Below are 13,243 nucleotides of genomic sequence, written 5' to 3'. Positions count from 1 at the left end.
ACATGTTATTGATGCAGTATTTCTTATGACATGGGCAACTTACAGAAAATATTACATTGCCAACTAAAGATATTTCTTCCATGCCTTAGTCTAAAGTGCAGAAAGAAAGACTTCTGTATTACCAAAGTAACCATTGTTTTCATAGATTTACTGCACACCTTTCTTAAGCAACTTCACTTTACATGCATTTTGGGTTGACCCTTTATGCCAGTTGAAATCACTGTTCAGATACATAGTTATGACTATCAGTAGGAGAGTCTATATACTTCACAGCATGGGTTTCTTTAGGAATAAAGGCTCTTGTGCAAAGGCAGTACTATTATGATGAATGTCTAGACTGATTATTAAATACAGTGCTAATATACATGGTTTTAACTGGGATAATGCAAAAAGACATTCTGGTAAATAAACATAAATATAAAAAGGACAATTTAGCAATTTTTCCTTTTTTTTTTTCCTTTTTTCCCAACTGGTTGGTCCAGCATCTTTAGTGGCCTTCTACGGTTCTTTCTCAAATTGTCTCAAACCTGCTGAGAAAGAGAAAGATTAAAGATGTCTTGAAATAACCCAAACATCTCTCTAAAATAGAGAAGGCATAGCTCCAGATTAACACACATCATATAATAAGGCAGGATGCAAACTGGACGCTACTGTGCTTGCACACTGGGATTGCTCAGAAATGATCTCCAAGAAGACAAGGCAAGATTTCACCTCTCTTGCCTCCAACAGCCCTGGGAAGCAGCTCAGGGAGAATTCGGGAGCTTCACATGCAGAAGAAAGATATGGACACCTGGACCATGTCCAGAGAGGGGCCACGAGGATGATCAGAGGGCTGGAGCACCTCTCCTATGAAGACAGACTGAGAGAGTTGGGGCTGTTCAGTCTGCAGAAAAGAAGGCTCCAAGGAGACCTTATTGTGGCCTTCCAGTATCTCAAGGGGGCCTAAAAAAAAGCTGGTGAGAGGCTTTTTAGGATGTCAGGTGGTGATAGGACTAGAGGGAATGGATTAGAGGTGGATCAGTTTAGATTGGACGTTAAGAAGTTCTTCACCATGAGAATGGTGAGACACTGGAACAGGTTGCCCGGAGAGGTGGTGGAAGCCCCATCCCTGGAAGTTTTTAAGGCCAGGCTGGAAGGGGCTCAGAGCAACTTCATCTAGTGGGAGATGTCCCTGCCCATGACAGGGGGGTTGAAACTAGACAATTCTATAATTCTATGAAATGTGAGGGTGTTGCTCCCCGCACTCTTCTCAGCCATGCCAGGGCAGCTGCCCTGCCGTGCTAAGAGAGGTGCTCCAAGTCCATGGCAAGACAACAAGCCAGCTCCTTTTGCGACCCTCCTCTGCTGAAGCCCACATCTTCCTCAGCCTTAGAGGAGAGGCTCGGCCATGTCTGAACTGCTCATCAGGGCCTGCTGTGGGCGATGACACAATGATTGACACTCCATGGGAGCACAGCGACTCTGATGCTGAGTGAGCCTGAAAATAGCTCTCCTAACAGCTAAAAAAAAGGGGAAGAAGAGGAGGAAGATGATTCCAGTTTGAATGACTCTAAACCAATAGGAAAAATTCAGAGGCATGCCATGGTTTCACATAAGAATGTGAAGTTTTCCTGTACTTGATCATTTCATGCCCACTGAAAAGTTGAGGGATGTTGCAAGGAATCTTTAGAGCTACTAAATTGACCAGTGAATTTCCATTCTTCTTGATTGGTCCTTAGGCACATAATTCCTTTAATGGTTTTTATCTGGAGTGTTTCAGATCAAAATAAAAAATGCTAGGAGGGTAATCTTGCTGATTTATTTTTGTACAACTAAGTTGTGTTTCCCAAACACGTAACCAGTAGTTCCAAAATGACAGCAGTAAGACTCCTTTTGCCTTGAGAAGACATCGATGCACAGCTCCAGCATAAGCATTGCTGCTGCTAAGTGCATTTCAACTCCAGTCCAGTCTGGGTGTGCAGGAGCATGTGAGACTCACAAACAGCAAGAGGATTTATTTTTAAAAATCAACACCTTTGAATTTTCATCAGGCCTCATCATTACTCAACTGCAGTGCTTAAAAGCACATGCAGGCCTTGCTCTCAGTAGTACTGAAATCTTCCATTTCTCCTCAAATAATTTTGCTGCAAGAGTCTCACCTTTTGGGTTCCCCCTTTCTGTTCATGAAAGGCCCATCCATTGCTGCTGGGGCCTTTGAAAGAGCCTTTCCCAGATGCCTTGGATTTTTTTTAATTTGTAGAATGACCATCACATTCCTTGTACCTCACACAGTTACTCTAAAGCTACAGCAAACATGCTACAGGCATCATCTGAATAAGGCTTTGCAGACGTGGCTGGAGCACTGCTAGTCCCCAGTCCTCCTAGAAAGGTGATTTAGATTTATTTCTCAAATATTCATGTTTTGATGATATTGCAATGGAGCTTTTGAAAGTCAATAAGGTGGGGGTTTTTTTACCTCAACAATAACACCTGTCGAATTTTAAAACATGAATATGCCCATACAAAAGTGTGGCAATGTTTCTATTTACTATGCAGATGTAATAATACAATCACTTACCATTAGTCTCTGATTTTTTCCCCAGAGCTGATACCTGTTTGAAAAAGTAATAACCCATTATTGCCATTCAATATGGGAAAACACAGCTATATATAACAGGAAAAAAAATCAATATAATGAAAAGGACAGATTTGCACGCACAGCACAGCTCTGCCAAAGAGGAAGTTACACGCTGCCTATGGCTTTCTGCACCTCATTGTACTCTCTTTTATAGATAAAAGGCAGGTTAGTAAAAAAGACACACAGAAGCCTAATTCCAACTGACTAACAGTGTGAAGATGAACGACAACTCCCTCCTAGAAAGCCTCCCACTGAGATATTAGCCTTCTAATAATGTACTGAAATGTTACCTTAGAAGAAGAAGAAGCTGTTTTTTCAACTGACTGCTTCTCCCAGAGATTACGCTTGCTGGATACATCTCCTGGTCTTAAATCCTGCATTTTTAAATTAATGGCAGAGAATAGAAATCAACATTAGCTCAGGTTTATTGTAATTTTTTACTGAAAAAGATAGAATGTGACTTCCTCATAAGAGAAGTTGAGGAGCATCCACCAGTGGTAATAATTGTCTATCAGTCATAAAGCTATTCAGAATAACACTTCACATAATGACTGCACACATACATGTGCTTTATGACAAAAGCCAATCTTGAGCATCTATTTAATATTGCACTGACTAGCCATACCTTATTAAGGAGGGAGTAGAGTAGAACGTTACTGCACTATTAGGTTCTTAAGGAAGGCAATTCCCACTTTTTGTAGAAAAAAAAAAGGATTTTTCTCAGAAATATTATTACTATTTGAGGGGAACACAAAAGTAGCTTCTCTCAGCTATTTTTAGATTAGAATCAAAATGTTCAATTTAAAAATGTCAAAACATATAGTAGGACTTCTAACAACAGAAAAGCATATCGTTTTCTGCATTCTTCAAGTATAGGTTTTTAGCATTTATCACTGTAGTCCTTCAGATTTATTTGAATTTCCACTGCATCCTTTAAAACTTTAGCACGTACAAATCACTAGTCCAACAGTAAAAACAGGTGAGATAAAATCATTAAAATTAATCATATTCTTTGAAATTGAGACTTTAAGAAAAACTCAATAAAAATATCAAGCTGCCTCTTACAGCCAAAAAGGGTTGCTGATGGTTAAGATTTTAAGCTAATTCCATACTTCCAAAAATGAGTTCAGCAGTAATGGAGAAAGGAAAAATACATGAAAATCGCAGTGGACCTTCACAAAACCACCTCCATAATTCTGAAATTTTTTGGGATCTGTGATTTACGTTCACCACAGATCTGAGATCTTTCCTCCCTCAACTTATAATTGAATATTGTTCCAAAGACCGTAAGAATCCTGTTGGTCACAAAAGCTTTCACCAATTCTTTATTTGGGTGGAATATGATGGGGATAGGAATTTATTTGATAGCTATGAATTCCTAGGTTTCCCTTTGATTTATCCTGATGAAAAACCCCTAAACATTACACATTATAGATGTATATCATACTTCATAGTCAATTATAAACAGATTTACCTGACCGACTTAGAAAACAGACACCCAAATAAGAAGAATAGGAGGAGGGCAGGTTCCTTCAAGCAGAGATATTGAAAGAAGAAAGAACAATCTATTGAGGAAGAGGGAAATGAAGACATTGAAACAGTTGGCTGAGGGGAAAACAAGAGGTTACATTTACATTATCTAAAAGGTGCAACTAAAAAGGAAGAGAGGAAAATCTGGTAGGGAGATTCTAGGCTGGTTTTCAGCAGTGATTAAATACAGTGACCACAGTGACATTTTCTGTTTTTACATTCATGTGCATAAGGACACACTCTCCATGTAGCTACCAGTAAACACTGACAATAGGGACAATGCTGCAAATTTCAAGCTCCTCATCGGGACAAATAGGAATGTGAATTGAGAAAGTGTTTTTCAAGCTGCAGCTTTGGCAGAACACTACACAAGGATATGGGAAGAAACCAGCTCTTCAGTCAATTACCAGAGTTTAACGAATAATATCAGAAGTGATGCCCTGCCATTCTCCAATATGGACACCCACAGCTGTAGTTCCTCAGATCTACCCTTTCCCACCTCACAATTACTTCTTTCCACTCATTCCTCCCACACCCACACCACTGTTTCCCATACTCCCAGCAATAACATTTTCTGCTCTGATTCGTGCTGCAGTAATGGGCATGTTAAAGGGCCTTCATTAGAAATTACATTTAGGCTCTTAAAGGATTAAAATATTTTAGTTGTGTTTAAAAATACACTTGGAAGATCTTTACAGGGCCAGGGCCAAAGCGCAAGTGTCTCATCCAAGGTCTATGGCTGGTAATTTCTACATGAATGGTAGGCCTTCTCTATCAAAGAAGTGTTTCTCTAATTTCTGTCTTTTTAGAGCACTCCTAAGCTTTAGGGTGAGAACTGCCCTGCTTCATCTCCCCTTTCTTCCTACAAAGGAATCAGCAGCCAGGGGGGCTTTGCAAGCTTCCAAGAGAGGACATGCAGCAGGGTACCTCCAAAGACCACCAGGTGGTTGAGGAAGCACTGTCATCACCTCTGCCCCAGGAGAGAATCCACTTATTAAAGAGGTGGTTGCTGCAAGTTTACTTACAGAAGGTTTTGGAGCGGGTGATTTGTTGCTCTCTGGGGTCTTGGTTAACCACTCGTTGATACGACTGGAGACACCAACCTTCAGTCCAGCAGTTTCCTGCAAAATCATGAAATCTAATCAGAAGACTTTCAGAATAGCTTTTGCTTTGTTATCCATGGTCTAGAATTAAAAACAAAGCCAAGTCCGAGTTCAATATAGAGGTCCTCACTGAAACTATGGCTAGCTAAGAGTCATCCTGTGCACTCTGCAGATAATGTTCCTATGAACTACACAGTACTACTGCCCTCTAGTTTTCAAAAATGATAAACGTGGTCTGACAAAATCATTTCCACCTTAGTGCTAAGCCAGGAATAAAAGTTCAATATAAACCTGCTGTTTTGGTCATAATCCCAGACTCGAAGGAGATAAAATCTTTAGCCTAAAAGATGAAGAGACACCAGTCTAAGTCTACATTTTTGTTTTGCACTATTTTTTTTCAAAAGAAGGCACATAGCAGAGGAGCTAAGTGGCCTAACATTTACAATGTTAAAATAAGTCTTCAAAAGGTTAGAAGAAATTACTGAAATTCATGGCTAACTGTAGTAAGTCCCTTCAGTCCATGGCTCAATTTTTTGGTTATGATGAATGCTCATCAACTCACATCAATTTATAGAAAGGAAATGTAGCCTTAAGGATTTATGTAGAAAAGGTAAAGGTCTCACAAATGCTTTTATGCATTATCTATAAAGCATCATCATTATCTTGCCTATTTATTCCTCCTTTGCCCCCTAAAAGAATCTTTCCCAACACAAAGAATTTATTTGTACTCCGCTTGAACTACCCATATATATTTGTTTAAGATATCTTATGTAGCTCTGGAATGTCTCATAACTTAGCTCAGTATGTCACTAAATTCTTCTGTTATACTCAATACTGCAGCCACACAATTTTGTGTGTTTCTGAGGCCCTCAGTGTCCTCTGGGATATTCTTCACAAGTAACATCAAGAGGAACAGCCAGGCTTACTCATATGAACATGAATGGCAAGGTCAAGTCCATTATATAAATCTTTATAATCACTATGTAAAATTAAATACATACCTTATTTGGTGTTCCTGTCCCAGAGGGTGATGAAAAAACATTCCCTTTCTCCCACATGCTCTTGATATTACGAACACCCTCGGCTGGAACAGGAAGGTCAGAGGGTGCTGGCTTAGCTGGTCTTGCAGCCTTTGTGCCCTGCAGAAGAATTGAAGCCAGTTGGTGTTTGGCAGTAAGAGCTGGAGTTGCTGGGGCAGTGCTGGTGAATATAGCAGTTATAAATGCTTCTAGTAAAGATCATGCAAAGATGAAAAGAAGTACCCAGCTCAAGAGGTGCCGCTGAGACTCTCCTCATTTTCAGTTGTAGTTACACCCTTGACACGACTGGCTATGAAAACTGCAGTCTCTTCAATTTTTCTATTTTTTAAATTTCTAAAGTGCATAGCAAAACATAGCTCTGCATACAACTGCTCCAAGGCTTTCATTTGTCCTCATTCAAGACCCAGCACCTGCATCCTGTAATAAGCATGGCTCTTTCAGGGACACAGCTAAGAAAATCCTTATGCAGAGGCAGGGGAAAAAGGCTGCTCTAACATTCAGCATCAGATTCTGCTCCATCTGTCCCAGACAACTTAACCTCACAACTTGGGATTCTAGGGGTAAATTTCAGCAATTGCAGTATGTTTGGAATGAGGTGAGTTTTTTAAAGAGTAGGCGATGAAGGATTGAGGGTTTTTTGGCAGTATGTCTTTTTTACTGTTCCTTCTTTTCGAAATTCTTGTACATTTTACATAGAACAGATTTGAGGAGAATACAAACCTGTATGAGCTGAGGCTTTGACTCTCTAATCATAAAGCAAGTCAGATTTGGCAACTTTTGAAAAAATGAAAAATTCAGCAAAGGAATCATTTCAGGTCAGATGGGAGCTGTATAGAGCTGTGAAGCTGCACTGCCTGCCCCTTGCCATAGAGCTATGCCTTTTAATATCTAAATGGAACATTTTAATATCTTTTTAATATTTTAATGTCTAAATGGACCAGGACCTTAGCACAGCCCTACTGAAAATACGGGAGACACTAATACAAGCTGGTGGGTGGGTCTAGTCTTTGTGGGTTGACAAACCCTGACTTCACTATTACACAGATTTCTTACGACAAGCAGAGCTCTACCTCCAACCCATCCACTCTCTTTAAGGAGACATCAAACTCCTAATTAAAGCCCTTGGTAACTCTGGGGTTGTTATGTCTTATCCAGAAAAGGGGCAGAGTGATGTGAGACGACAGAAGCTGTATGCTCTCCTACTCTGATATGGGGACTACTGTGTGCCACGCTGACATTCATCTCTAACGGAGGGGTTTGAACTACCTTCAGCTTGATATAGGTGCTGAAGGCAAGCCTGAGCCTGTAGCACTGTCATGCATATGTTTTTTTCATCAGGTACTGACACACACGGTATAAAACTCTCCAGCACTGACAGGCTTCCTAGCAGAAAGGATAAATGGACAGCAGTCACAGAAAAAAAGCCTCTGTCAATCAATCTTTAATTACTAATGTTTCCTTTAAATACGGTAAAGCCTAACCAATTAGTACTTTAATGGAATACTATGCTTAGACTCTCTGTGTGAACAAGAGGAGAAAAAAGAATCCAGCAGGGTATGAAGAAGTGATAGACTTTAACCAATTAAGCAATTAAGGTAATATCCCTTTTTATACTATTCTATTCCCATGACACTTAACAACGCAGCCTAGTTGGTCAGCTATATTTACCAATAGCTTTTACATTGCCTGTACTCATTGATTTATAAAAACAGCTAAAAAAACCCGAAGCAAACAAAAAGCAAACACCTATTTTTCCTAGGACTATGAAAAGAAAAATCCCTTAACTTTGGTTTCAGAGCACACTATTAGCCACTACTTGCCAAAGTCAGCTGGGGTCAAATCCTACATTTTATTTTGATTCTGTTTTTCCTTTGTTATTACTTAAGTCCTTAGTTCATTAAGTGTCTGTCTTTGCTAAGGAATTTCACTCCGAAGTGACAGCCAGAAATGCAGGCTCAGCTCCTTGCTTTCCTATATAAGCTGCTAAGTCAGCTTTGCTCAGGATTGTCGTTGTAGAGACGGACACGACACAACTGAACGGTATTAGAATGGCTCAAAATGGCTACTTTATTACATAAAGGGTGTGCCTTTTATACATAGTCGAAGGTACTAGAAGAAGGTAGCGTGGCCTTTGCTTATAGGTCAAACACTTGTTTTTCACATTCTAATTGGGTAACAATTAGCAGCTTCTGGCTGGGCTCATCCCCCCGGATCTTGAGGGAGAAAGTTCCGCAAACGTGTCCAAACTCAGTACACACAACTTCCCATCTTAAAGGTACACTGGGAATTTGTCAAGGTCAATGTCTTCAACCAATGCCAGGTTACCAGCAGTCCAGCTGCCGTCCCCCACACAGGATGACTATCAGCTCTCTGCTGATACCACTGTTCTCAGCCAAGAGGAGGCTATGACTGTCACCCGAGAGATACTGAGTCTTTTAAGAGCTACTCCAATCTTACAAAACAGATAGAGAAAATTGTAGCATGAAAGGGGAGACACAAATCCAAGGTTTTGTTTGCATGTATATCTACATGTTGCTTATAGGTGTGCCTCAAACATTCTGTTCTTAAAGAGTTTGTGACCAAAAATCCCTGCTATTCTTGAACAGTAAAACATAGGCTGATTAAAATCCCTAGATTCTTAAGTAACTGGAGCCATCGTGACCTGGAATTAACTTACCTCAATTGCACTAGTGTATTGCTCAAGTCTACTGTCGATCTTGGAGACAACTGCTGTTGTGTGGGTGGGTTTCATACCACTGCAGGAAGTAGAAAAAAAGAAAGAAACTATTATTTCCTCCAATTAAACACCACTGTTTTGACTGAACCTACAGTTTTATTGCTTTACCTCTTCTGAGCGGATTTGTTCAAAAATTCTGCTCGCTCCTCTATCTAGAAAAGAGAGAAACAAGATCTCTAAGTTTAAAGTTAATAAAAAGGCAGCCTGTACAAGACCAGGCTAAAATGTAATTTTAAACATCAAAAGGTCAATCTGAAAGAGGTGCATTCCAACAGAAACCACCACAGACACACACAGAGGTTTTATAGTCAGAAGCCTATTATGCTGCAGATTCATAAAGGTAGATATACTTTCTGCATTAATGTTTCTATCTTGCATACTTCTTCAGCCTCGCTTGTAACAAGAGAGTATACTGACAATATAGAAAAGAGAAAAGGGAAGAAGCTTGTCTTATGAAAGGGGTTGATATTGACGTTCATGTGAAATTTCCACATACCTCCGTCATAAGAGAAAGTATATACATCTCTTGAGATGGACAGAAAATTTTATTATCTTTTTCTGAGTTGAGACATCAGAGGAGGCCAGGTTTGGAGCTCAGCCACATGTCCTATGCATGTTTTTGCAGGACACTGATAATTTAATTAAAGTTCCAAAATACGAATTAGCTTGTATTCTGGTGATGTTCAAGCAGGGTCATTGCAGAGTCAATATCTGTCAGCTGTTATTATACAAACTGGTATCTTACATTTCATCATTATTTTCTACTCCATATAAGAAAAAAAAAATAGTATTTCCAGAGAAAAAGAGTTATAAAGATCTCATAAGACATATGTCAAATCTCTCAATATTGAATTCAATTTGAAACTCCATCCATGAATAAAGTTTCAAAACATTTCGCGATGTGGGGACTCGTGTATGTGCACGTCTATTTGCATACTGGGTGAAGAAATACTTGAATCAAACTTCCTCAGGTCATTGCGTTGTTCCATTTCTTGACCCAGGCTCTACAGTTTCACTTAAGAGTAAAATATACTCAAGCACCTTCAGGGGATAGAAATGACTATTAATCAGCCTAGCTGGATTCCTGGGGATTCCTCAGTCTCAGTATGGGTTTCGATCTACTTGAACAGTGACTGCTGTGGCATTCATACTTTTAACGTAACATAATGACAGCAATTCCTTTAAATGGTTCTCCACGGTGCCCTTAGCATCCAGGCTGTACCACAGTATTAAATCCCACAGCAATCCCATCAAAGGGCATGCATGTTTTATTTCTGAAGCCTGCACAAGCAAAAGTGCAGGCAGTTCACTTCAGAGCAGAATTTGCCAAACAAGCTGACTGGAGGAATTCCAGCTAGCATCAATCCAGCTCAGAGTCACCCCTAAACCTCTAAAAAACATATATACAATTTACAGAGGAAGCTACATTAACAGCTTGAGTTGCCAATATATGACCTAAATATAGTACCGAGAAAAATAGACGGGTTTTGCCAGGGAATGTACCAACTGCTCCAACGCACTGCTGTCGCACGGTGGCAGCAATACACCGGGCAGGAGCTGCAGAGCCGCAGACACACAGCGGCCCCGTTCCGGAGCTGAGACGCTTCCCCGGCCAGCCTGAACAGTTGACAACATTAAGTTTCACCCAGAGAACATACAGTAAGGCATTGCCATAAAACGAGCAAGTAAACTGTTTGATTAAAAGTGACTAAGGAGATCTACGATGATAACTTAACTCTCCTGGACTTTTCCTACAGTAGGAAAAAGTGTCGCCACCACGCACGCTGATTTCTGGGTCGTAACCAGCAAGGCTTCAAAATGATGCCTTATACCAAAAAAAGCCACTGGTTTCTCCTCTGCTCTGCGTGAACGGGTAATCCCTTGATTGCATCAGTGAAACCCTGGCTCCGAGCAAGGACAAACAATATGGACTATCTCAAAGAATCAGGACTCAAGGTAACCACCTAAGAATTAATTTAGAGCGTGCTCCTGCCATTAGTGTTTCATGGTGGCTATGGTACTAGCAGCAGGTGGCCACAGTGAATCTGACTCTATAGTATTCTCTGCAATGATTAATTTGTAAACAAATCTGATTGTTTTTAAAATTATGTAGAGCCATGTTTTTAATATCTTAACATTTATGTTAAATTTAGGTTGTTTATCTGTAACTGTGATCACACGAGTAAGGTATTTGCTGAGAGCGTTTTCAGGTGTTGGAACAGCCTGTACAGGAGAGGTGACTGAGTTGCCATCCCCGGAGGTGTTTAAGAGAGAGGTGGATGTTGTGCTGAGGGACATGGCTTAGTGGTGTTGACAGGACTGGGACAAAGGTTGGACTCAATGATCTTGAAGGTGTCTTTCAGCTGAAATTGTTTTGAGTCTAAGAGATTCCACCTGAAATCTTACAAAAGGGAAAGATCTTAAAAGATGCTAACAGTTGGCTTTCTATAGTCTTCCTATGTTCAGAAAGGAGAGATGTTTCCCATACAGCAGGAAAATCTGTCTTCAGCAGGTACCGGCATAAGGTTGGGGGGAGGGGGGCATGTGTTCTTGGGGTTATAGTAAAAAGACATGGAGGCATTCTTTACCTGCTGGAAAGAGCGATTCTCAGAGCACCTGCTGTGGTATCAGGAATAAGTCAGGGATTGTTCAGAACAGGAGAATGAGGAAGTAAACCAGAAAATAAGTTAAACAGGAAAGCACAGTTAAGGAGTGGCTCTCCAAGGGGTCCTCTTCACATGGAAGCAGGGGCCTTGTGATGCTGAATAACACATTTGCTGCACATTTATATGAGAATTTGCTCTAGAGCATCTTCCTCAAAGCACAGTATGGGTGGACAGAAGCATACATTGAATACACCAACAGCAATACCCTGTGCACACCTGTATACACGAGTATTCAACATATAGGTCAAATACATACAGACTGCACAGCAACATCTGAAGGTCATTTATCCACTGCACACCACACAAACTCCATGCAAAGAATTTAAAATGTTTGACACATACAGTAAACAGTATTACAAAGTAGATCTGCAAGAGAAATAGGCAAAGCATGGTGGTTAGCACAAAATGCAAGATATTTCCTCAATTTGAGAACAGGAAATAAGAATAATCTTTTTACTGTGTTTGCTTTAACAGGATCTTGTTAAATAACTTGAACTATGTTTTGTCACCATGGAATACTTTCCAAAGCCTCTGACACAGAGCACACATGTACTCTGAAAATCAACCTGGTGGCCTCTGCTTAAATTATGACCAGAGAGAAAGAATACAGGTTCTCAGGCTGCACCTCTCCCACCTAACCTCAGTTGCTTGAAAGTTAAGCATTTATTCAAAATTACTTATTTAGTTCCCTCTGTAGTCAGCAGAGAGGCAGAGGAGCTCACCTCACTCTAGAAAAGATAGGATTGCTTGTACTTTGAGGGTGGCTCTTGCTCTACTAACTACTAAAGAAGCTTGGATTAGGCAACAAAATATTTAGATGGACATCTACTCTTTTGCTGGAAAAGTTAGATGAAATTTAGTCAATGGACATAAATCAAATCCATGCAGATTCTCACATCTGATTAAGGCTTTACTCAATGGAATCAGCACATACAGGTGGCAAGAAATAAATTAAGCAAGATGTTATGCAGAGATAAATCTATGCCTTTATCCACATTCAATATTATATAGATGTTTTGTTAGCTAATTGTACAAGAAATGTCTTGCCTATTAAAAATGCAGTTAAAGTGTGGGTGTCAAAGTCCTATGTCTTCCATCTGTACGTTCACCAAGAATAGAATCAGAATGGAAGAGGAATAAGTTGACACTCAATTTGAGCCAATGACTGAGGAAACAAAAAACATCTAGATGTTCGAAGTCAAACTTTTTTCACAGAAATGTATTAAATGATTTATAGAAATTTTAAACTATGTACTAGATATGATTGCTAGAAAGTGTTTTAAACTAATACATGGAAAAACTCTTCTCAAAAAGTGGGTCAAGAAGGAAGGGGAATAAGAAACGTGCAAAAAAAAAAAATCTCTGTATTATAATTTTCCTTCGTGTTCCACAGGTGGAAGAACCTAAGGGAAATCCATTTGGACTGGTGGTCCCTGGGTGTGAAGTGGCTTCTCCTTACCCTCCCTGAGTGGCTCACATGCTCTTTTGCTTCATTAAGCACTGTTCGGCTTTTTCCTGCTGTCAGCAGCATCTGTGCGCAGTGCACTGAT

General features: G+C 40.0%; 1 protein-coding gene across 1 annotated transcript in view; it reads right to left on the bottom strand.

Moving 5' to 3' along the window:
• Window positions 1–464: 464 nt before the first annotated feature.
• Window positions 465–13,243, bottom strand: part of LOC104277190 (caldesmon-like) — a gene marked incomplete at its 5' end in the record, with an annotated part of 30,435 nt that continues 17,656 nt past the window's right edge. Inside the window, 7 exon segments of the mRNA XM_009873760.1 lie at window positions 465–527; window positions 2,558–2,591; window positions 2,908–2,991; window positions 5,173–5,268; window positions 6,252–6,389; window positions 8,968–9,046; window positions 9,136–9,179. Coding sequence (XP_009872062.1) covers window positions 499–527; window positions 2,558–2,591; window positions 2,908–2,991; window positions 5,173–5,268; window positions 6,252–6,389; window positions 8,968–9,046; window positions 9,136–9,179 — 504 coding nt within the window.

Source organism: Apaloderma vittatum, unplaced genomic scaffold, assembly GCF_000703405.1.
Source record: "Apaloderma vittatum isolate BGI_N311 unplaced genomic scaffold, ASM70340v1 scaffold5367, whole genome shotgun sequence".
Taxonomy (NCBI): Eukaryota; Metazoa; Chordata; class Aves; order Trogoniformes; family Trogonidae; genus Apaloderma; species Apaloderma vittatum.
The sequence above is the reverse complement of the archived record's forward strand: the minus strand, read 5'-3'. Positions and strand labels throughout refer to the sequence as shown.